Genomic DNA, 26,431 nt, shown 5'->3' on the forward strand with positions numbered 1-26,431 from the left:
TTAGCAGAGACAGCTGCAGGCATGGAACCAGCAAAGAGTTGTGCACATTGCGGTGTTACTTTAGGCAAAGCCATCGCATAAGGTGTGACACTGAGCTATGTTCCCATGCATACTCAACTTAATTGTGTGGCACCAACGTGGGTCCAAGAACTATGCGCACAAACACAATTGAATGAACTTGCACATGTTTGGGCAGAAGCTTTTGCACCAATTAAGCGGAATGAAAAACTTTTTTTTCCTCAACAAAAATAATTCTTTAGAAATTTACAGACCAAAAATGGCCGTCAGCGAAACAATCTGGCGGATGTCTGGTGGTTTGTTTTGTGACAAAATTGAAGTCAATTGTCCCCAGATTTACAAAAGAGAAAACGCATTTTTTTCCCCCCTCAGAAACGTTGACAAAATGACAAGAGCCCATTTTAAGACTACGGGCAAGCTCCTCAGAGGATGGAGGCTGACGGGCGCCCTGTTGTTCCCTCTCTGTGGGCAAGCCGACTACGGTGCAGGACACAACACGCAGACACACGCCGCCGTCTCACGCAAGCACACACACACACTCACGCACGCAGCCTACACGTGGCGCTGCCTTAGGGCATGGGTGGGGACGACCCTTTTCCTTATTGAGGACCGAATAAAAACTTTCAAATACCTTTGGCAGCGCTCAAGACATTAATACGCATTTCAGTCTCTTGTGTGACTGCAAGAGGAGGTTCTTGTAGCGAAAGAAGTGCCTTGAGCAGGCTGACATTCTAAATCCAGCTTTGCCGAGTGAAAAGCATTCCCCTCTCGCACCCGATTAGTGCGGCTTCCAAGTGGGAGACCTCACGTGGCTGCAGGCCGTACGATACGAGGTCGTAGCGAGCCAAATGTTTCCCCACCCCTCGCCTAGTCGACACGTGTTGGAGAACACGCATGTCTATTAGCTCGACGGAGCAACACACAGAAGCGGGTGAATTCTTTGCATCGTGTGGGCCACCGATTCCCACGCTCGCACCAACCGCACGCACGAGCGCACGCACACAAACGCTCCAATGTGGTCGTACGCCACGCCTAAATTTACCTGCTTGTTGTCCCCGTCGGCTGCCGCTAACGAGCTTTCCTTCACGGCTCCGTCGCCCACTCCCGTGTGATCTGCATGCCGCAAAACGACACACACCAACACATTAGCACCGCGACAGCTAGCCATCGTCGCTCCGGGCGCCTTGTGCTGTCTGACAGGTGGTCATTTGGTTCATTAAAGCAATGCCAAAAATGATTGAATTATTTGAATTACAGGCCAACAGTGAGTGGGAGAAAAATCATCCAGCGTGACGATGACGACAACTGCTGTGCAACCATGACCGAAGAGGCACTACGATGAAATTAGCGAGTCTGAAAGAAGATGCGGACTCTGACCATTTTTGTAATGTTAATAAGACAGCAATCTACTGTGGAAGACCACACAAATGGTAATTTGCTTTTCAGTAAAACCCTGGCTAGCCAGACTAATAGCGGCGAGGGCTGGTCCGGAGAGCTGACAAGCCCAGCTAGCCACAGTTTCAATCCTTGTAAAAGGACAAAACGCTTGTGTATGTGCAGATTCCATGTGTTGCATATTACCACACACCATGTGTGTGCGTAATAGTTACGTACATTAGTGTTTGAAGTGTGCGTCAGTGAAGACAAAAGAAAGTACTTACGGTCTCGGCACGCTGTACAGTGCTCTAGTTTTTGTGCCCATTAATCCACGGGTACTCAGCTCCCCCTACCCCACCAACACCCATTCCCCCTCATCGCCCCCCCCCCTCCGTGATCGCCCCCTTCTCCCCATCACAAACGTATTGCAATCAGTAAAGAACACACTTTGCATATAATACACGTGAACTTTTATAGTGCATTTTGTTACCAAGTATATATTACATAGGATATTCTTAGGTATAAAACATTGTAAATAAAATTATTATTATTGTAATTTTTTTTTTATAGATTTTTCCATTTTATTCGTAATCGAGGTTATTTGAACGAGCTGACCTAATCAGGCTAAGTGCAAAACCTGGCTAGCAAACGACCAGCTAGCCAGGGTTTTACTGTATATGTCTATGAAAAAATTTAGTGAGTTCATGAATTTGGTGACCTAAAAACGACATTCAACAACTCAGTGGACTACATTTTGATTGCTTCAGCCGACTAAACTCAAAGAGAATGGCTAAATGAAATCCAGTCTAAGACTAGATGAAAATTCCACAGGTTCTCGTCAACGAGACGAAGACAACGATGATCAACGCTAACTGAATTAACACTGCATCTTATCTGACAAAAAAAGCAATGGGGACGGTCAATTGGACTGTTTGTTTGCTGCTATAGCAGCGCCAGGTATAATAAGTAATGTGTGTACCTCTAAGGCCAGTCCACACGCAGGCATATTGACAGAGACTACAAACTGACTCCATCAAGACCGTTGCTGCTCTTTGATGTGTAACAAGCATGTGATTTAATAAGCATCTCTGCTTCGCCAAACAAGCAAGCAGCTTTGCCTTCATTCTGCTGTCACTACCCCATTCAGTTGAGCCGTTTGCCACCGAGACAGCAGCTGCTGACCACGGGGACAGGTGTGGTGGTACACGCCTTTAATGCAGCGCTTTGAAGGCGAAGTTGGTGGTTCACAAAACGATAATCGTGCTCTGCAAGACTCCCAACCTGCTTAGGCTATGAGGCGGGCCAGATGGTAGGGAACCAACTGGGTTGATGACCCATCTGAACAGACCTTTGAGTTTCCTTCCCTTATTCTTGGTTGTTTCGGTAAAGTCACGCAGAAGGGAAATAATAAAATAATAAAATTATCACGATGTTTCGATTGCAACACAAGCAATCATCATCAGGTGTGAAAACCATTATTTTATTATTTCCCATCTACGTGCCTTTACCGAAAGAACCAAGAATATGAATCCCTGCAGTCACGAAAGGTTTAATCGAAATTTCCTTCCCTTGTAAATGCGTGTTTTTTTTCTGGGTACTTACATTTCCTCCTCCGTGCAATATAATATCCCAAGGGCATTACCTCCTGAAATAGGTATTATTATTATTGTGATAAATGCAGATAAAATAAAACCTCGGTTCAGATGCGCTTATAAGGGTAGCCCTGGCCCAACCAACTGATGTGTCTGGCTAACTGTTAAAATTATTAATATAACATTAATACATCTCTGTCATGAAAACTCTAACTAGCGTAAAAAACATACAATAGAAATGAGTTTAAATACAATTACTCCACCCAAAACACTGAGATACACAGTACATACGTCAAAAACAGAGGATATGATGGGGTGTAAACACTCCAATCACATGAACCATTGTTAAAAAAAAGATAATTTTCCATTTTTCCCAAACCATTTTGCAATCATCTACTTAAACAGAAAAGGCTTACGAACTTTCATCAGTAGTCTTATCCGCTGTCCACCAAAACAATGCCTTCTCTCTTAATCCTTCATCAATATCTGTGTAATGGGGAAATAAATGGGTATAATTGGGGGTGGATTTATTTTTTCTCCTATGCTGCTCTTACCATCTTGTTATGACCTCACCCCCCTCTCTGCTCTCTGTACATCCGACAGCACCCCGAGACTTTATTAAGTCCGGAACCAAAGATCCATCTGTTCTTTGCTGCCAATGAGCGATTACGGAAAAAAACGTAAACTTCCTCCGCTAGACGCATCAACCGTGATCATGTCTCTTTGTTAATATATAATGTGGCAATTGTGGATGCTTCTTTTGCACATAAACCCCCCCGTGTCCTCACGTCAATTACCACTGACCCCCACCGACTCGTAACAATCAATGGCGGCTAGAATTGTGTCATTGTCTCTTTGGCGGGCGCAGTACTACCAAGCGTCACGCGCTGCCACGTCCCCCCTTAGGCGGAACAGGAAGGGCGTGAGATGGTGAGGCCCGGCACAGGGCAACAGTGACGAGTGAGGAGCCCACCTTTGCGTTTGTCAGTCGCGGCTATAGAGAGTGCCTTTGCCAGGAGTGCACCCACCGATCCGCTGGAAGAGCTGCAGACAAGAGGAAAGATCTTTGATATAACGCCGGAGTTGAGAGGCGCACGACCCAACAACACAAGCGTACGAGGCGGCCGGGGGGCTCCTGCTTGTCGCGCAGGGGGCTCATTTATGACGGACGACGTGTCAGAGCCATGGAGTCAGCACCACCGCTCAGATCCGGGGTGTTGCAATCCAGGCTCCCGGTTGGTCCAGTGTTTACACGGGATTCTCAAGTGTAGCGAGTGGATGGTCTCAACCTGGTCACCAATGACCGCAAGCAAAAATCATCATGTTACATTTGATTCTTCACCGTTTGCAACTCCAACTGAGGGTTAATGTGCATGTTCATCCGATAGTCAATAATTGAATGCAAGCTACTAAACAACCATTTCACGCACATGCTGGTTTATATATTAAACCGATTATAACTTTCTGTAAACAATGAGAGTTGATTTTGTTTAACCTGGTGAGAACTCAATAGTCAGGGAATAGTTTCATATGCAAGGGTGACCTGGGTAACCAAGCTGACAAAACCAAATCAAATAATGTGAAATAGAGCAATCAAATAAAAATCAGAGAAAAAACTGTGTCATGAGAAATGGAAAAAATATGGCAGATATAAATCAATGTTCAATAATACACTCTTTGTAGTATGTTGGCTCAGCCATATTTTGAAACCCATCATAGTACAATTACAATTAAGTTACGGAATTGTTTTACAGGATATGTGTGAAATTAACATTTAAAATTAGCACAAGCTGTAGCACAAACAATATTTACAATGCAAAGGTAGATTTTATACAGCAAATTGGAAAAGTTGTGACCATTAGATCAGTTCTCCCATCACGCCTTGCACATCATGGGACAGGACCGATCCAGTGGTCACAACAGTGCCTTTTGCCGTCTAAGAGTTCATCTGTTGTACATATTAATGTAACCCTTGGGTTGCAAACTCCTTGACATGGCGGTCTTTCTCACCTCGGCTCTTTGAGGGAGAAGCTCTCCACGCCGAACACCTCCCCCAGAGGGTCACCCTTGCAGTGCACGATGTGCTGCCTCTGCTTGTCGTAGAGTTGCTTCGTCTTGATGTACTGGCCAAGGTGATGGATGACCTGCGCAGGATACCTCCGTCAACTGAGAAGCTTCCTCCAAGATGGGTTCACTCTCTCAATATAGTAGACCATAGTCACCATGCCAGTGCACCAAGCGAGCATTGCTGACGACAGTCTAGGTTAGAGCTCTGAAGTGTCTTGTCTCTGCTCTTCGATTGTCAAAAGTGCCTCCCCGCTCAAACAGGTATGGGGTGATGCTCAACTCTGCTGAATTGCCAGTGGTGTGAATGCCCCATGTATATGGCAGGAGTGTTTTTTTATATATATATATATAGAACGACGACTTTGATTTCCCACGAAGTAATAGATTGTGATGGAGCACTGAGGCACTGATGTACTAAGAGGCCCTGAGCGCCTGGCTGGCGAGCTTCTCAGCAAGCTCACAACGGCCGAGTCATGACAACAGAGCCACAAATGCTGAGATCTGGGTTCAGGCCAGTGGGCAGGGTGTGTCTCTGACTCTCAAGGGACTTATAATGACCATGTCTGAGCATGCAGTCTATAACCATGGGTTACAATCTGAGTTCCAGCCACCCGTGATTAAAACAGTTTGTTAATGGCTTCTCAAAATACCATAAAGCATTTTTTAAAACTTAATTCAGCCTAACCCATATCTGCAGACTAAAACTTGTAAATGTGTTTTATGATTGACTTGCGGCAAACCACTTTACAGGGCACGAAAGAAGGTGCCTTGCCAAGTGTTGGGTCAAACAGACACGCTCCATTGAAGTGACTCCAGAAATAATACTGTGCATCATCATCTTCCAGGGCTGTTGCCCGACATCACAGGGCTGTGATAATTCATGAATGTTTTTTTGTGACTCATGACAGGCCTCCGTCACGACTAGCTAACTCCCATCATCAGAACTACACATGTAGCTGTCCCGCTGAAACATGGAACATTCATCTTCCTCTTTATTTTCTTGCACGGCTTGGCTTTACAACTCCCTACATCTGTCTTGCAAGCCTCATTTTCTGTCTAATTTACGGCCCTTTACAATGACAGAACTTAACTAGATTAAGGCCTCTACCACACCATTCCATACTTGGCCACACTGGTAAGTGTGAGTTGGTGATGAGGAGTGGGGTGGGCGCAAGGCCAGCCAAGACATGTCATTGGCCATTGATGTTAGCCATTGCCCAGGACTCGAACCGAGGTTGCAGAGTTCAGGGCACAGTCAACAAACCGCTGTACTAACACACATCCTCATATAAGCTGACTCAAGATCTTTGTCTAAACCTAGTTTCTTTGATAAACACCACTTTGCGATATAGGCCTTAGCACTTTTGTTTGACAAGTATTATAATAAAACGCCAATTTGCCATATAATTGGATGCTCATAAATATCTTTGAAAATGTAATAAAAAAAGCGGAAATACGAGTAGATTTGAGTAATGAAAACTATCTGAAATTTTGGGGCCAACAAAATGGCAAGATATGCAAGCTTTTTTTAATAATAAAACGTACTTTTTTTAACCAAATTTTTGTTATACTTTTGTATACCATTTGCAAAACGCTAGACATCGCTTGATTTTGTAAAACCATGTACATGGCTTCTGGGGGTCACCAAATAGATGCCATTTGTACCTCCCAAAAAGTGTGTTGGATAATAAGCGGTGCTGTTCGTGATGGATTGCACCTTCTCCGCAGGCACAATTAGGCAACTCCTTAATGACCCCCCCTTTAATGGAGGAAGGGAGGGAGGAGCAGCACTTCCCATTGTTATTCCACTCAGTTAAAAGCCGGTGTCGCTGTGAATAGGCGAGGTCAATGAAACAGCTATTCCTTCGTGAGAAGTCAACAACAGCAACGCTGCCCACGAAGATAAGTTGGGCCTCAATACTCGTCTGAACGGGGAAGACACTTTTGGCTCGACTAGGGCATTGAAATTTGACAGCGAGTTCTCAAACGAGTGGCAAACATCGCAGTGTTCGTCACCGTGTGATTTTTTTTTCGTTTTAGCAGAATCGCCAAGATTTTCGGCAATGCCAGGCAAGCGGCGGCAAACCGCGCATGCCTCGGGACAGGCGTCGTCGCGAGTGTTCGCATTTCACCTGCTGCACCGTGAACGTGTCGCTTTTCGCACCAACAGACTGCAAGAGACGCAGTAGTAGAGGCACAGGCCTTACCTGCAGAACAAACAAGACACAATCATTACGTTACGCTCGTATTCAAATCACCCTCAAAGCAATCATGCGCAAATCATAATTATGCACACTTTTTGGCTTGCTGGATTGTTACAAAAGAGACACACTTATTACTAAAAACACGCATCTCCGATGAGCACGGTGCGAAAAAAGTTCAACATACATACACACGTGCGCAGACATACAAAGCAAAGGGACACACACAGCAAACACACAGACATGAGGCATTACAATTTGGCAACCCCCTCAATGCACGCATGATGTACAAAGCTTAGGTTTATTTTACTGTTGTCTGCAAGTGGAGTGTCACATGCAAGCCTCAACATGCCCGGCGGGGCTCTCATAGACAGAGCCAGCTGTTCTATCCCTAAGACCAATTCCACCGCCTGCAGCCAGTCTTCCTCTCCTACCAGAGACACAGAACACGTGCTGTCTAGCATCACATATCTACACTGCGCTCTGTAAGCTAGCCGAGCAACATGCGAATGGTGCACAAATTCCTCATTTCCACGCCACAATGAACACATTTTAACCAGAATGTGCTGCTCAGACCTCATAATATTCAAAGCAGGCCCATAACATCACAAACATTCCAGAACCACGATAATACCGACTACCTGGGCCGACCGGCCATTAAGCGGCCACCAAATACAATGGGACAATCACACCGAAATTCACTTGAAATCTTGATTTTAATTACACAGCCTAACTAAACCAATTACATCGCCCCCCCACCCCTCGGTGCGTCAGCCGCATCAAGCAACCTTCATGCAACAAAGCGCCGCTTTTTTCTCTCAGACGATAAACACAACGTGCAATATAGTGTAAGTCTTGTAAAGTCCTCAGAAACTGATCAGAGACTCACCATTGGAATGAGCACTAACCTAGGCAAGGTCACAAAGACATTTTGCATGTGCGCATGCCCGAGCCGACAATAACCTACGCGACACGTTGTTGAGATGCAAGATCGTTGATTGGTACAACACTTGAGCGATGCCAACCCTTTGTGTCGACTTTACAATCGATAAAAGCCTGGATTTATAGTCGCAATCAACTCGCTGGACTCCATCGTAAAATAAATATTGCGGTCAAGGAAACTTCCACTTTCATCTTCCACTTTGAACAACATCCACCACCCCTCAACCCCTACCATCTCAACAAGAGTGATAATCCCAACCTCTCCCCCTTTACCAACGCATGACTCTTCGAGTCGTGGGAAACCTAAGGACATTGGACATAGAAACAGCAAGGACAGAGTCCAACAAACATCACACCAATTTTGGATACAAGACGTTTTAAAGCCTCCCTCGCAGAGGTTTGACAGTGATCATCAAGCAATGGTCTTATGGTATTGATACATTCCAGCCAGAGTCCAGTGAATGATGCCACAGTGATTGATCACAATGGGGTTCTGCCTGTACCTAAATAATTAAAAGTGGCCAGAGCAGGATATGTTTTTAATGTGGTTTCTCTAATATGCGATGTGCTGGGAGAAAACCCACACACACGCATGGTACGTACCATGGAAATACAATAATATTGCATGCAAATGCGAGATACAGAGTAAAGGTTGCATGAAAATGGCAAAACATTTTCACTCAATTTGCCAAGTCGACTTAATCTGTCAGCTGACAAGCCATAAACAGAGACAGGGGCATTATTGGTAGTCCATAGCATGGAACTGCCAGTGTTAGAGACGGTAACACCGCAGCTCAGAGGAAGCGCGTGAAAATTGTTTAAACAAAATAGGAATGGCGGTATTGATGGAGTTTGTAAAGCATGTTAAAGAAAAAAGGTAGATAGTCTTTGAATAAATATTCTCAACAACAAAAACCTCAAGTTATTGGGTAGACCGGTAGAGTAGAGGTTAGCATAATTCTATATGAACTCGCCGCCGTGAATTCAATGCCTGGCCATACTAATATCAGTGGCGAGTGACATCTGAACTGGCTCTGGATTTCCCCACCCATTATCTACTTGCACGCCCGGAAAGCAAGGGGTGGCCTTTATCTAATAGTCGATTGACAAAGTGCTGTTGAACTATCATTATTATTGATCAATACCAAGGATTTCCCAATGACACCAGATACAACCTTCCTTCCCCTGTCAGTGTCTCCTTTCGTCCCAGAATAGCCAGGCAATTGGAATGCATTGGTAAATTTGGCATAGCTGATATAATCTACTATAAATATACATCAGCAGGCAGACACACACAGAGAAGTCACATGTACACAACAAATGACGAAAGACGACCCAGTTACTTAACAACCCAGCCTTGAAGCGCACGCAACAAATCTATTTGCAGCACTAGCATAGAATGCTTGTAATCATTGTCTTACTGTTCATGACAAACATTTATCTCATGCATGAGGCTTACCCTTAATGCTGAAAGCTCACAAAAAGCACATTTCAATCGTGGGAAAACTGCAGGTGAACCAGCAAGCAAACACTGTATACAATGTACAAGGATCAAGTCTTTATTAATATAGACAATCTAAACTGGAAAGTCTAGGTTATTAAGTCCTGACACATGGAGACAGCACAATCCACTTACTGCAGTGGAAACATCTCTGGCTGTTGTTCCTCAACTAGATTCCATAACTTGTGCCACCTGGCTGTGTTCACAACATGCGACTTACCTAATAACCCACTCAAACCCGAAACAACACTCAGCCTTAAGCAATTTTCTCAAAACACATTGTAAACACACGGCGAGATGAAAGCAATACCAAACACTTACCAGATCTTCCTTGCGAACTCCTGAAGAAGAAGAGGCGGAGGGGCTGGCACTCATTATGATTACAACTGCAGAGACACACGGAGACAGCGACATGTCGGTTAGCCTTAGACACAGTGATGATCGAGCCTGATAATGACCACCAATTAAGGGTGGTATTGTTTGGCATCATGGTCCGGAACTGAACTTGGCTTTTAGAGATTGTAGCACGGTGTAATAACCACCGCAACGCAATTTATTTATTAAAGTAGCAACGTTAAACACATAATGAAGACACGATAATTATGACAGTAGAAAAGATTACAAATATGTATGTTATTCTTGGTTCATTCGGTAAAGTCACGTAGAAGGAAAATAATAAAATAATATTGATATAAAAAAAAAAAATATATATACAATTTTTTACATATATGTATGTTGTCTAGGATCAATTAAAGCATTTTGGATTGGGGATTGTTCAAGATATTCTGATCGATTAAACGACATTTATTCCAAATTGACAATTTTCTAGTTTTCCAAGACCATAAATACTAAACTTTTTTACCAGGAAAGGCCCCCTGAGCTACATAGCTTTTTCAGAAGCGACCTGGCCACAAATGATAGCTGAACGAAGTGATTGATTTCGTGAAAATTTATAGCAGCCGGAGGACTCAGAGAAAAATCCACGCAACCACGGGGAGAACATGCGAACTCCAAATATACAAACGCCATAATTGGGATCGAACCGCGACCCCCTGCATACCAAGTGAGGTAGTTAACATCTCACCACCGTGTTTCAACAAAGCGTCCGGCTTCAGGCCTCACAGAGTGGTTTCAACTGAAGAGGTGAGATTAGTGCCATAAATACTGTTTAAAAAGTCCATGGTATCCCAATAAAGTTTTACTATGTCCAGGCATAACCAGAAGGCATTAAGGTAGGACTGCACCATGCCCAGAGAGCATCTAGGTAATTTAGGTGCCATGTATGAACTTAATCTGGATAAACCTTAGTAGCAACGATCTTGGGCCAGATTAAGGGGCCCACCAAATGTGTGTCCATTTCTGCAGGTGGACCTCATAGGACAGGCACCTATTCCAAAGTTTCCTAGAGACCAGTCTGGTTCGGGAGCCCTCGCCATACATCAGGCAATAGGCCTCTGCCAGTCCATATTCAGCCTTTTGGTATTTCGTGCTAATCTATGAATGGGTAAAAAAAATTGCTAAGGTTCTTTGCGGGGGCTTTCACAATCGCGTCTCAGATCTATAAATATTTGTTTTAAATGGGAGCGCCATATGTTATCCTTAGCCTGCACCTGACTAAAGGACAGCACACTGCCCTCCTTAGACGAAAGATAACCTACAATTTCCATGCCGGACTCACTCCATCCAGCCAGCCCACATCATCACCTTCCCCCCGACATTCAAAGTCGGATTACCCCATAAAAACTATATTCTATGGAGAGGAACTGGGAAGAGGAACGTCTATCCCTTTGCAAATCCCCAGCGTCGAAGAGAGCATCCACGCCAGTTTCTATGCTCCGGGGTCTACCTCTGGGCAAGGCAAGGGAAAACCCAGCGAGGGAGCACGCCCTTACAGACTAATTTTCCTAATTTTCGTAGGATCCAACTAGCGTTTCATGTTCTGAAGGGCTGCCGCCCTATGGTATTTCAATAAATCCAGGAGTCAGCGCGCCCTTGTTCACCGGTAGAGTGAGAGAGGGGGGTAATCGATGCATGCAAGTTTGTGATTCCAAATAAACAACGAAATTTATTTTACAGTGGGGCACCCTAAAAATTACCTCGGGGAGGCACCAATCACCTGAAGCCAGGGGAGTGGAAATTATTCCGGAAGAGCAATGAGGAAGGGACCGTAACGCCGAGATATTTGAAGTGGGATGGAGACCACTTAAAGGGCAACAGGCCCTCTGGGGGTTTGGGGGATACTGGTGATAGGGGCATGAATTCCGACTTGGCTACATTTCATGTATGTCCAGAAGCTCCCCCATACTCCAATACTAGGACTGCACTAGGGACTTAACTCTTAGACAACCATGGATGAAAAGGAAAATTATTTTGTGTAATATGCAAGAGCTCATGAAACCTTGTCAAGAACAGACTTCTCTGTCTCCTTACACTCTAGGACATGACCTCTGCTTTTACCTCACTAGTACATAAATTATGGTACCTCCACAGAGAATTACTCCAGGACCGACATCCGCTAGCTAAACTGACTAAGAAGACAGTCACTTCCTCCAGGTCGATGCCAAGGCATCGACATCCACCTCTCTTAAGATCATTCACCACGTCATTAACAGTACACCTTTAAGGAATATTCAGATTTATATGTACTCATGAGAAAGTCAGGACTCCAACAACTTATACAACTAGAAACCAAATTCGACAACCTGCACACAAAAACTTGAGCAAAATCTCAATCACATGTACCATACATTAAAAAGGGTTGTACCCTAAACAAAACTCAAATGGCTGCACAGAAAACCCGGATCCTTCTTAGGCAATATTATTCCACTCCTAGATCCCCAATGCCACGTGCATTCACATTCAGAAGAGGACTCTCTTCGCCACATCAATCGCTCTACCAGGACTCACGGAAGCGGTTACAGGATCGCCCACTGTGAGTTCAGGAATGCCCACTGGACACCCGGTCGAGATGGATCGCCGATTACCGCGTTGTGCATTCGGGTCCACGTTTCTCAAAACACTTGCAGCCTCTGTAGAATAACTCCATCAATGCTGGCTGTCTACCTACCCCCACCCCGCTGCAAGCAAGACGCCATAACAACACGCCTTCACAAGCTTGACACGCCTCCCAGTTATTAATAGAACGGCCACCAAATATAGCTGCTAAATACCAAATAAAAAAATGTTAGCTAAGGCTAGGGTGTTAAGTTTAGAAATAGTGCTCCCACGCATAATATAAATCACCAAACTATATTTATTTAACAAAAATTTGACGCGTAATGTAAGAAATAGAATGAACTCCAGCCCAAAGATGGAAACATACACTATTACCCTGGATGGAAAGAAGGCTTTCTCTGTGTAGAAGAGCCAGTTTCTATATGCATTCCTAATGGATGTATGAAAAACAATTGTCCATAATTTCCTCTTCTCTTCACACTGTCAAATGAATGTATTGCCATTTCCATTCAGGAAGGCCCAACTTCGGGAAAGAGGTGAACTCAGTTTATATGTGGATGATATGTTAATCATCATGAAAAAATCTGCATGTTCCCTTTCTCAGCTTTAAAGTCTGATTACAACATATTAGAAAGGTCTCAATATATCTTAAATCAAACTCGACAAAGTCTGAAAGCACTCCCTTGCTTTGTGACTCACCGCAACTTGTTAGATTGCATAATCTCAACAAAAATTCAACAGAGTAATGATGGAGTGGTGGCACAATGGTTAGTGGTCACCTCATCCTCAAATATTCGTGGACCCAAACAAATCCGATGAAATATTTTAATTACGGAAAATAAAATATCCTCCTGAAATGGAAAATACACACGCCAACAATTCCAAGATATACATCAAAATAATGTACAAATCAGCATTCCTAAATCCTGGGCATGGAATTCAGAACAAATCACACTTTTGTAAGGCACAATGTCATTATTAACCACTTACTAGAAGTGCAAACCTGGCAATAACTCGTTATATTGCTGCATCTGTATAACGCACTAAATAAAGCAACACACTATTGCGTTAAGCAGTTATGTGAAATATGCACAGAAACAAAAGGCATTTAGTACTGCTAACCCTGCAAGTGGGAGAATACAGCTAAAAAACGATACGCTCTTAAACAGGATCTGCAGAGATGCGGTCCGTGCTTAGGCAGAGTCAGCTGTACTTACGTGCTGCAACCTGTAAATTGGCTGCACTGACAAAAGACTGGCCGCCCCAAAAGGGGTCGGAGTTGGCGCAAAGAGGCGTGAGCCTCGGTGGGCAGAAGAGAAAAAAATCTCAAACGCGTGCACCCTTATAACAGCTTGACCCTAGTCCCCAGTGACTCATGCAGGAAAGTGGGCTGGTTTCAGCTGGTCCGTTGGACTTATCCGGCATGTGCCCAGACATGTCCACACACACACACACACGCAGAGACACGCACACACATGTTCACACACCTGCCCACACACATCCGCACACAAAGACATAGCCCAAATAGCCTGAGCAGAATTTTGGGGCAAATGCTGTTGGCAAGCACCGATGCAGGCCGGCACTGTATAGGAGGGGGTGTGTGGCCAGCACACGCCCAGCCACCATTGTCTTCCTTGGGGCGATGTTTACACATCATAACAGGTACTCATTTTAGGCAGAGTGGACCAAGGGGAGGCCCAGGACCAGTTCACATAAGTCACTGGCGTTGGCCATGAGTGTGAATCGAACTCAAGTTTCTGGGTTCGTAGCGAACCACTACACTACCGCACATTCACAATACATGCTCACATACACACGTCCAACACAAAGACATATCACACACAGAGGATGACAAAGTTTGCAAGCATGAGGGGTAGCCTTGGCTGGGAATCGAACTCAGGTCCGATGGGTGGAGAGTAGTGCACCAATCACTTCACCAGTACTCCCCACACAGATGTCCTAACTTTACACCTTTCTGCAAAGACTATATCACATGGCCTCCACTTCACTGCATACTGACAAACACCACAACCAATGGCCCCATTCCCCACAGAAGTTCCCAAGTCTCAATTCTAACAAAATTATAGCCTCTTACTTCTATTAGGTGTATTTGCTAAATTGTTAAATATACAACAAATGGCAAAGAAGTAAGACAATTCCTCCTCCAATTCCAACAAAAATATATTGCGTTCCAGTGATTATCCATTGTTTTCTTTATTAAAAAATATAGCGGGATACATTTATTTGAAAGACTAGGTAATGGATTCAATGTGATTAAATTTCAATAACTAAACAAACCTCTTATAAGTTAATGTATTGATTCTTGTTCGTAGATTACCCAAGTACTGTACCACTATTTATTCTAAATGCATATATTTTAAAAAATGTGGGATGAATAGATGTGAACTGTAAGCTCTTGTGGCACAATAATGCCAAAGAATATTAATAAAGCTTAACATTTCAATTACAACCCATTCACAGCATGAACGGTCGCCCCTAAACGCAATTAAAAGAACGTATTGAAACGAAAACAAACGTATCAAGAGTACACAGCAATGCTGACCACCCACTCGGCTAGCTTCAAACCTCACAACTATTCACCACATCCTCGGAAGCTCCTCTCATTTGATGTCCCCCAAACCAGTGCAAATCTTCCATCAACACCTTCTGCTAATGATCCATCATCAACCCCAACCCCCACAACCACCACAACCACCACCAAAAAAAATCTTACCCCCCCCCCACCAGCACTCCAGCCAGTGCCCCCACCCCGGAGATCCCCTTTGCTCAGAGCAAATGTGAACTGTGACATCAATTAAAAAGAAGTGTGGGACTAATGACAAATATTGCTGGAGAAATTAAAACAGTTGCAATCAAAGTGTATCTGATTACATGCGTTGTGTCGTGCTCATATCCACAGCTTTGAGCTAGTTGGGAAAAGTCCACATTCCTATTACAAGGATCTGCCTGTGCAATGACAAATGTTGGCTTGTGCAAAATAATGATCACCTTCAATGATGGCAGAGTAAAGATAACATTGTGATGCTTTTCTAACTATATAAACACGAAGACCATATCAAGATATACATATATAGATCATGACTGATTTACATTCTACTGATTTATAAGGAATATATAAATATTAAATGTGGCACAAGGTCGATTCTATGCTTAAAACCAAAAAACCTGACGTAAAATCGAGCACAAATCAAAATAACTCATTGCCATTATCATTAACACAGCATTTTTTACATGAACATATAAAGACTGTTTCAGGCAGAGGCTCTGGAGGGCCAAAGGTGAAAATATGACAATTGCTTATCTGTAAACACGTTAGCTTATTACGTTTCGCGTTATAGAACAGCACCGATGTCAAAAGTGGTACGGTCTTTTCAAATAACGAATGTAAAACAGTCATTTGTTTACCCAGGAAAGCCTCACCGGGTCTCCCTATGCTTTCTAATGGTAAGCTTGGAATGTTTATTCACCGACTTACCCCGAGCATCCGTAAATATGGGAGGAACTCGATTAATCAAAGAAACACTCAACTCAAATGTTGCATACAAGTGCCTCAAACAAGCAGCAGCCTCTTCCCCAAGGAGGTTGGAATTGTCATGAGCACTCACAATAATCATCACGACCCCCCCCCCCTCAAAGCTGTGCATGGCAGGCGCCATCAAGGCTGGCAAAATTATTTTAACAAAGCAGGCTGTGACTAATTAGGGTGTTCACATGCCTGTGGGGTCGTGAGGGCAGGGCCTTGCCCGGGCTAGCTCACTGCGTGTGGGGACCTGCCCGACTTCTCACGCCTTGTACGTGTTTAAAGCCTTGTATGTGCTTAAAGCCTTGTACGTGTTTAAAGCCTTGTACGTGTTTAAAGCCTTGTATGTGCTTAAAAGCACTGTGTTGTAGGTACTCTGCTCAAAGTCCACCCGTTCTCACAAACTCATGACAACCACATTAATACAAAGCCATAGCAACTCGTTTAGACATATCCAAAAAGACCCCATCCAGGGCTCAAGTTCGCATTCATTATTTTCTAGGACCCCCCCCCCCCGCGCCAGATGCCCTGCCCCCCCTCCAACCCTGCCCCCCTCCTCCCTGAATGGCAGAGGGAGAGGAAATATTTTCCAGAGCTCAGCCTAGGACAACTCCGGCTGAAGTAAAGCGCTGTCACCATTGTTTTAGACATTTTAGGTGGCCAACTTCACATTTAAATGGGGATCAGTAACTTTTCCATAACTTTGGCTGCCACTCCGTAGTTCAGTCTCGACCACCAGCCAACTTCCCTTTATCGGGACATGTCCGGCCCAAGCCCCCTTTTCTAAACAATACAAATTTTGTGTCTAACCAGCGGTAAAGGGATGAAATCAGCTCATGTGCAGGAGCCAGTCGGATTATTGCATCGCAAGAGATGGCAACAGCCTGGGCGAGGGTTTCATCCAGCAGTGGATAAATCACGGCTGGTGATTACTTTTTTTCTTCGTAATGTCCACAGAGCAAACAGAAACCAGGAGCGGTGTGTATCGTCAAAAACACAGCATCTGTAAACCCACTTTTGAAAGAGTACTCAGGGCACCAGGAAAGTACTTCCTTGCACAACACCTATCACACATCAAGCCATGGTAGTTTGTAATGTGTAAGCTCTGAACTTATTTTGCAATCTCAAAAAGTCAAAAATTGTCTTATGCTCAAACGAGCAGGTCCTGATCTACAGGTGCAAATTCCATGTTAATTTGTAATTCCATCGCGCAACCACTGCTAACTTCCTGTAAAGGGGTATACATTTCCTCGACCTAGGATCCGGACGGAATTGATTGGTGTTTGAATTTGCGACCTTCAAATTTACCAAACACTGCCACAGCAGTGCATAGCCAAGCTCTGTATACGCAAGATGACAAATATTTAGTTTGTAGATTTTTACATGACACGCTAACATAGCCATATAATGAAATAAAAAATGCAGCTTTCTTACATTGCTTCCAGACCATCATCGCCCCTATAAAAGGTGGACGAAACAAAAATATCCATTACAGAAAGGTTAAAATTTAAATACCCTATAAAGGTTAAAAAGGCTTATTGAAATTCCTTATAAAGGTCAAGTGGAAATGTAATGGTCCCCCCAAGTTCAAAGCTGTAAGCACTACCGCTTTCACGTTTGCAGACGTTCAATATGCACAATTCACCCCGCATACAATGCATGTAACCATCACTAAACAAATATATATACAGAGAAAACACCACATTTAAAAAACACCTTTGATAAAATTATCCAGTGAATAAAGCTCTATCATATAATGTAAACCACCCATTAAAGCTCAAAAGTTAATACAACAATGAGTTTATTTGACCTGTTTTTAAATTACATTCACTTCCTGTTTTGTTGCTCCTGTCTCAATGCGTGAGAAGCTGAAAAGCTTTTGGCCTTGGAAAAGTGTATTAAACAGAGCTGTCAATCATACACCTGGTCACACCCACACACTTGGTTCCTCCCTCTCTGGCTGCAGCTTGACATTGTAATTCTTTACAGCGAACATTAGATTACAGTCTTAACACTCATGTAGTGTTGCCTATAGGTTTTTTGTTGTGTTTAAAACATAGGTTTTGTTAAGATTTCGTTAGCAAAGGCGATTTACAAAATCAAGATTATGTCAGGGCCTCATGGCACATCCGCCCAATGTTGACTACGGCTCCTGCTAACGCTTCTCTTTTTAAGTAGGACAGCCGTGTCTGATGAGGTACACACCCTCGTTTGTGATGTGGGTGTCCACCTCCATAAAATTAACTCAGCATTTAGTGACAACAGCGATCAGCCTGCAACAAAAGAATGCACGTAGCAGAACATTGCCACGAGAGTGAAATGTGTGTATTGATGTCGCTCTGTGGAAGGGCAATATTGCTAGCTTTAAGACGTTGTAGTATAGCCATGTTAGCTATGCTAGGAATGATAATAAGGTTTTCCCCTTTCTGACAATAAAACAGGTGTTAAAACACCAAACTGAAACCTTTGCAAGGAATCATGTCTGCATTAACCACATACACTTGTGGTGAAAATGCAAACAAAAAAACATGCTCTGACAGTATGTGCATTGTCTTTTAAACCGATTGGTCCACACCAGAGACAGCTTCCTTTAGAGCCTAGTCTCAAACAGTGTTAGACCAGAGGACGCTAAAAGGCGAACAGCACAAAGACAACGCACTATCAGGACATTGAGAGCTCGGGGTGAGCCGCTACATCATGAGACCTCTTTTGCCAGTATCTAATTATGATAATAGGGTTTTTGCCTTTCTGGGAATAAAACAGGTGTTAAGATGTTAAAACACCAAACTGAAACCTTTGCAAGTAATCATGTCTGCATTAAACACATATACTTGTGGTGAAAATGCACACAAAAAAGCATGCTCTGACAGTACGTGCATTGTCTTTTAAACCGATTGGTCCACACCAGAGACAGCTTTTTTTGATAGGAATGTTGATTATGCTGGTAATGTTATTAAAGCTGATGACGTGGTAGATGAAATGTTAACTGCTCAAACAACCACAATTGTATACCAAAAGAGCTCAAAGAACCACAACCGTACACCACAACGGCTCCAACTAAAGCCATACACCCGCCACAACTTAAACCACAACCAACCACAATCACACACCACAAAACGTTCCCTAACAACTACGTATGCAAATACAACTGCTCACACAAAACAGCCACAAAGACAGGCAACAAACAATTGCTCCAACACAACTACTGCACAAATACGCAGAAAAAACTACCTTCGACGCATCTGTGTCAGAGTAACGGTCGACACCACGAGTCTGCTGCTGATGATAGTCCCTTACGTTCTCATTGATATTTACCCAATCCCATCATCTCCCCCTGCACATACACTGCATCCAAGCATCATCAACCTTCAAGCACGAGCTCATGGCTCTCCGGTTCAGGCTGGTGGTATACGAGGGAGGGTACTTTTGACCTCTGGCTCCGTGCCTCCGAGTTTTCGATCTAACAAGGCGTACGATTCGCCAAACGTGAGCACGTTATGTTTATTGTTATCAATATTACACTTCACTAGCATACATACACTTAAATACTTGCTACATTAATAAACACAAACACTCACTAATACAAACTTTCCATCAATTCATACTAAATAACGTACAGTGCATAACATAAACAGCTTCATAAAAATTTAACATAGAGGTACATTCAATAAGTAAAATGCAGTTGCATACAACACATACAATATTATTTGATGACTTTGCGTTGGCAGTGGTGCACAAGTACAATGGAAAAAAAGCTCATTCGTCAATAAGTCTTAAAAGATAACGATATAACAGGCGAATTAATGGGCAACGAACACGTAACACATTTGATTGGCATAAGCACATTCAGTAATCCATTCGCAAACGTACACCACCGCATCACCACGCGCGTCTTAAAATTTGGAGTAAAACACTGTGCGCTGCCTTTAAAAAAACAGCACAAGCCGATTGCACAGGTGGCGAATATAATGGCTTGGATAACATGTGTTATAAATAACGCACGTGTGTGTGTTTGCTGTATCCATGAGGCATGTTGTCAATTGCTCGAGAGAAGCGCGGCTTTATTATTGACGGCGGCATCCGGTATCGAACCCGATGCAGAGACGCTCAGTGACTTCCCAAGGAAACGGGGTTGGAACTTCACAGCATTGTCCGTCATTTATTAACACGTAATTCAACTTTAAGCAAACATCCATACTTTAAACGAATGCAATTGTTAGATGGTGTTTATTTTTACACGGTTATGAAAACATACGTGTGTCTACGCAAACCCGAGAGCTCTCCGATGCGAGGCCGCGTGTCCCGATTTCCGGCCAAGATTCAGGCGAGTCCGAGGCTTACGAGCAAAACCGGGCCGCGGCGGTCGCGGTCAGCTGTTTTATTCGTTTAAATAAATAAAAAGTTGCATTCAATTACCGACTAGAACGTAATGAAAACTACTCTAAAAGAGCACCGACATGCAATCGTTTGCAAATAATAAACATTTTAAACAGGGTTGTTATAGTTTTAATTAGAAAATGAGGCCTAATTAAACAGGCTTTTCGAACACAAAGGCTCACGCGCGGTCGAGGTAAACAAAGCGGCTGCGGTGTTTGTTATTCAATAACTCCACCGTGCTCGCTAAACAATAAACTAACCATTCCAACATACCATTTCTAAAACAATACATTCAAGTTATAGCCTCAAACAATACGAATTAAACTCAATTGAAATCAACAACTCGAAGCGCTCGAGTGCGGCCTAGCAACTCAGGCGACGCTGCACTCACACAAAAAAAACCACTCGGCAGACTTCCCGTATTTAGAACACAATTCCTTACATTTTGTTACACGGATAGCCTTGGGTTTAGTATTATTTATACGCAATAGCAAATGTTGCGAGTTTATTTTTGTTTAGGTGTTGTTGGTGAGCGAAAGATGCTTGAACGCCGCTTGACTTACCGAGCTGGAGGATCTTGCCCGGGCAGGTCTGGGCACGCGGCGGACGTGAGGAGGGAGGGCCCCGGAACGTGCATGGAGCCAATACGCCTGAGATTCCGCCCATGGCATCCAATCGATTTTGATCGATTACACACGCCTCAATTCAACTTGGAGCCAATACGCCTGAGATTCCGCACCTGGGAACCAATCGATTTTTATCGATTACACACGCCTCAATTCAACTTGGAGCCAATACGGCTGAGATTCCGCACCTGGGAACCAATCGATTTTGATCGATTACACACGCCTCAATTCAACTGGGAGCCTATACGCCTGAAATTCCGCCCATGGCATCCATTCGATTTTGATCGATTACACACGCCTCAATTCAACTTGGAGCCTATACGCCTGAGATTCCGCACCTGGGAACCAATCGATTTTGATCGATTACACACGCCTCAATTCAACTTGGAGCCAATACGGCTGAGATTCCGCCCATCGCATCCAATTGATTTTTATCGATTACACACGCCTCAATTCAACTTGGAGCCAATACGGCTGAGATTCCGCCCATGGCATCCAATCGATTTTGATCGATTACACACGCCTCAATTCAACTTGGAGCCAATACGGCTGAGATTCCGCCCATGGCATCCAATTGATTTTTATCGATTACACACGCCTCAATTCAACTTGGAGCCAATACGGCTGAGATTCCGCCCATGGCATCCAATTGATTTTGATCGATTACACACGCCTCAATTCAACTTGGAGCCAATACGGCTGAGATTCCGCCCATGGCATCCAATTGATTTTTATCGATTACACACGCCTAAATTCAACTTGGAGCCAATACGGCTGAGATTCCGTCCATGGCATCCATTCGATTTTTATCGATTACACACGCCTCAATTTAACTTGGAGCCAATACGGCTGAGATTCCGCCCATGGCATCCAATCGATTTTGATCGATTACACACGCCTCAATTCAACTTGGAGCCAATACGCCTGAGATTCCGCACCTGGGAACCAATCGATTTTTATCGATTACACACGCCTCAATTCAACTTGGAGCCAATACGGCTGAGATTCCGCACCTGGGAACCAATCGATTTTGATCGATTACACACGCCTCAATTCAACTGGGAGCCTATACGCCTGAAATTCCGCCCATGGCATCCATTCGATTTTGATCGATTACACACGCCTCAATTCAACTTGGAGCCAATACGGCTGAAATTCCGCCCATGGCATCCATTCGATTTTGATCGATTACACACGCCTCAATTCAACTTGGAGCCAATACACCTGAGATTCTGCCCATGGCATCCAATCGATTTTCATCGATTACACACGCCTCAATTAAATTTACCAACGATTTCGACAATCAAACAGGAGGTGTTAAAACGTTAAAGCACAAAAACTGAAAGCTTTTTTCAAGGAATCATGCCCCGCATTAGCCACATGTGCTTGTGGTGAACATGCAAACAAAAAACACGTGGTCTGGTAGTATGTGATGTATTTGTCTTTGAAACTGATTGGTCCACACCAGAGACAGCTTTCTTTGGAGCCTAGTCTCAAACAGTGTTAGGCCAAAAGGCGAACAGCACAAAAACAATGCTCTATAAGGACATTGCGAACTCAGAGTAAAAACTATTCTCATATACCAAAGCTATGTTTAGTTTTTTTGCCAAGCAAAGCCCACAATGAGCTGCTAAAAAAGGCACTTTTAGTTTGTTCAAAAGCGGCATGGGCCACATGTTAGGTCAACGAAGTGGTTTATAATGTGGAATTGTGTAAATGTTGTGGATTTTATTCTGCATTACATAATAGGCTACATACATGCAGAAGGAATCCATAAAAGGCAGTTATTTTTTCCGTACAGACCGCTCATACAAGCTGTTGTGTTATTATGGAGAATCTGTGAAGGTCAACACGCCACGTGACTGGAGCATGGTGGGGTCAGCCCCATGATCCCAGTAAATATGGAAAGTTGTGCCAACGTTCCATGTTTTCTGGGACGTTTCATGATCAGGGCTTGATTTCTAACTAGGCTGGTTTGGAGTAGGGATTATCGGTGTGATGCACTACGAATAAATGACATGTTACATCTATCCATAATTCAATATGATATCCCAATTACCATATGAAACGTTTTATTTAAACAAAACACATATTTGAGATGGATGTGGCGTGCCAAATAATTCCAGGGAACAGCAAATGTTCTGGATTGTCCTGTCTGAAAATAAGCACCACCACCACCACCGCACCTCTGGTATCAATTTCAGGCTGAGTCGACATAGGGCTCATCCAAGCCACATCCACGTGTAGTGACATGGAATGTGTCACTATGGAGCATAGCGCGGGTTGCTGGCAGGGAAAGGGATCTGCGGTTGCAGCAGCCCTGTCTGTCAGCAGGTCACGTGATAAGCAGAGAGGGGGATGTAGGGCAAAGGTGATAGAAGGGGGCACGCGAGGTCAGCCCGGGAACTCACTCGTAGGTTCCAGAAGGGGGGCGTGGCCGGGGGCGGAGCGAGGCCACGCCAGGAGGCTCAATGGGGACCCCGAGCGAAGGTTCGGGGCTGTTGTTAGGAGTGGAATGCCGTCGGGCTGCTGGAGTCTTCATCACCGTCTTCACCTTCTCGGCGTTGTCAGTATAAGTGTAGTTACCCCTTATACCCTGTGAAGGCTATAATAAAAAGAATGCCTCCTATTCCTAGTGTCTCCGAGTGTATCACTACACACGTATGCAGGAAGTGAGGTGAGGGGGAAATGTGCGTGGGTAGGTCACGCCTCTCCGAGTACAGCGCCCTTTAATTATGTCATTAAGTCCCTACTGTAGCGCATATGTCAAAGTCTTCTCACACGCTAATCCGTACCCTGTGCCACTGTTGTGCGGTGGAATTCATTGGGTAATGGCTACACTTGAGAGGAGATCTCCCAGTGTAGCCGCTCTCTCATAAGCAAATTGCTCAGTGAGTCATTCATTTGGGACTTGTGCTTGACCCCCACTAACCCTATACATGTAAACTGTTTGCACGCACCTACCTTGTGACCATCTCGGTGCGTCGTCATCGTCATTATCTCATCATTTCCATTGTGCATCAGGTATCCGCATCTGGCATGTTTTGTGCAGATGCGATTTAGCTCACGGCCCACCCTAAATCGCATCCGTGCAAGCCGTGGCAGAAGCGGATACCTGATGCACAAATGGAAAATTAAAGACTCTCCAGTGTGCGACTGTGATCATCCAGAACAGACCACACAACATCACAGCGATGATACACTCCCCTGCTTCTCACGCAGTTATCTGGCTTGACCACCTACTCTAGGTGTTGCCCTGCATCTTCATCAGCCATACGAAAGAAAGAATACATTTTCATTTTAAACAATCACGTGCGAAAGGTTAGCTTCCCGTCCAGGTAGATGGTTTGCACATGGAATATTCAGCCTTGGAAAGAGCAGTGATTTCGCCTACAATTAGTCCTCCACGCTCACCTATCAATTACACTGCCATTTGTGGCAATGTCGATATACGGACTTTTTATTTTAATTCGGCATCCACAAGTGCCAGCAAAATCACTGACTTGTATTGGGTAGGGGCCCAATGACGATGCGCTTCCGATCCAAAGCTCCAAGCACTGTGGGAAATTCAAGATTTTGTTTGAAAAAAATTCTCCCAACCGCCCTCCACTCTTCTATTGTAGCTGGGACGCCCAATTGAGTACTTGGGAAACCTCAATTACAATGCGTGAGACGGTGTATTGGCTGACCCCGTAGGAAGAGGGCACCCAGGAAAATGGGGGACGTTGAGGGTGGGGGAGGACCGTCGTTTGACCGGTGCTTTTATATTATACATACAGTACTCCGTTATTAAACAAGGTTTGCTGGCTGGTTGTAGGGAGGGAGAGAAGGACAGACGGGCGGTCACATCCAAAGGATATGGGAGTGGATCCTTTCAGGAGCATTGGGTTCAATGCTCATCAGCAAAATCAATCTTGCTTTAAATCGGTTTGCTTGGCAAACTGACCAATGCTTCAAGGCAAGGTCTTTCTTTAAAACATCAACAACAACTTTCATACTGGGTATGGTGGGGGAGTGGCACCCGCCTCAGACGTGATGTCCGCACATCATCATCACCAGCACCGACATCACCGTCGTCGCGCTCTGTTACCCACTCACTCTCCTTGGAATGATCCCAAATCGCGCCCGCTTTGAGCCATTCAATATTCGACATCAAAAGGGGGGTGGATTATTGAGTGTTGGCTGTTATGCGCCCGGATTTATTTTAATTATTTCGTGTGTAGTGTCGCTTTGCCCCCCCTCCCCCTTTGTTCTTCTTTGTGTGGCGTGTGTGCGAGCCGTTGTAATGCTAGTAATTATTTATTAAAGTGCGGCATCGTTATTTATTTATTAGTTGTGTGCATATGTGTGAGTGTTGTTACAAAGCCGCGGTTCAATGATGGGCGGAGGTTTGATTCCTTTGATTTTTTTAGAAGGGGGGGATGGGGGCCATGTGTGTGCGTGGGGTGGTGAGTAACAATTCTAAGGGGATCAAGGGGACCATACGCTTCCCTGTCAGATTTGTTAGTTTGTCCGTATGTATGACGGGCTTGTTTATAGGTGCTCGCTAACAGCGCTGTACGGGGGATCTTTGTCTCCGTACGACAGGTGCAAGGGGTTAGCGCACTACGTCCTCAATGAATCAACCTGGCCACCTGAGTTTGATTCCCCCTTTGGCTAACATCATTGGTGCGTCATATCCAAACCGAACCTGGGCTTCCCCTATGTCGACAAATCCTTAAATGCACGTACCCGGTGCAGTGTGTGTAAATAAGCGGTTGGCGCATCGCGCTACGAACCCGGCCAACCGAGTTCGGGCCCAGCTCACGGCCAACACCGGTGACGATTATCTGAACCGGTCTTGGGCCTACCCAAGGTCGACTCAGCCTTAAATGAGCGGCTCGTGTGGTGTGTAAACATCGCCACTAGGAAGACAAAGGCGGTCGGGCGTGGTGCTGGCCACCCATCTCGTGTGCTGTGCCGGCCTTTATAGGTGCTACTCACTAATGGCACTTGCCCTCACGGTCTGTTGAAGGCTATATGGGAGATCATTGTCTTTGTTTGTATAACTTCCATTCGGGGAGAGCTGGGGGAGTGTCTGCACCCCGCCGCCGCGTCGCATGATTGTGGCAGCGTCTCTGTTGACTTTTCCCCATTTGAGTTTTCTCGAAAATCCACCGCGTGTTCTCCGGTAGCCACATCACAAGCGAAATTTTCACACATTTTGCGAGGGGCTTTATAATATAAATATGCTA

The 26,431-nt window shown here is 44.4% G+C and overlaps 1 protein-coding gene across 2 annotated transcripts in view; it reads right to left on the reverse strand.

Moving 5' to 3' along the window:
• LOC133347513 (E3 ubiquitin-protein ligase Mdm2-like) overlaps window positions 1-21,178 on the reverse strand; it is a 35,721-nt gene extending 14,543 nt beyond the window's left edge. Inside the window, exons 1-6 of one of the 2 annotated variants that reach the window (XM_061559836.1) lie at window positions 21,135-21,178; window positions 10,020-10,084; window positions 7,187-7,261; window positions 4,998-5,131; window positions 3,961-4,031; window positions 1,061-1,131 (exon numbers count right to left, since the gene is read on the reverse strand). In XM_061559836.1, the coding sequence (XP_061415820.1) occupies window positions 1,061-1,131; window positions 3,961-4,031; window positions 4,998-5,131; window positions 7,187-7,261; window positions 10,020-10,073 (405 nt within the window). In that variant the 5' untranslated portion in view covers window positions 10,074-10,084; window positions 21,135-21,178. Of the gene's footprint in view, window positions 1-1,060; window positions 1,132-3,960; window positions 4,032-4,997; window positions 5,132-7,186; window positions 7,262-10,019; window positions 10,085-13,870; window positions 13,953-21,134 lie in introns of those variants that run through there. The other variant, XM_061559837.1, reaches the window with a different exon arrangement.
• Between the last annotated feature and the right edge of the window lie 5,253 nt (window positions 21,179-26,431).

Source organism: Lethenteron reissneri, chromosome 26 (genome assembly GCF_015708825.2).
Source record: "Lethenteron reissneri isolate LAM-NWPU_2019-01 chromosome 26, ASM1570882v1, whole genome shotgun sequence".
Taxonomy (NCBI): domain Eukaryota; kingdom Metazoa; phylum Chordata; class Hyperoartia; order Petromyzontiformes; family Petromyzontidae; genus Lethenteron; species Lethenteron reissneri.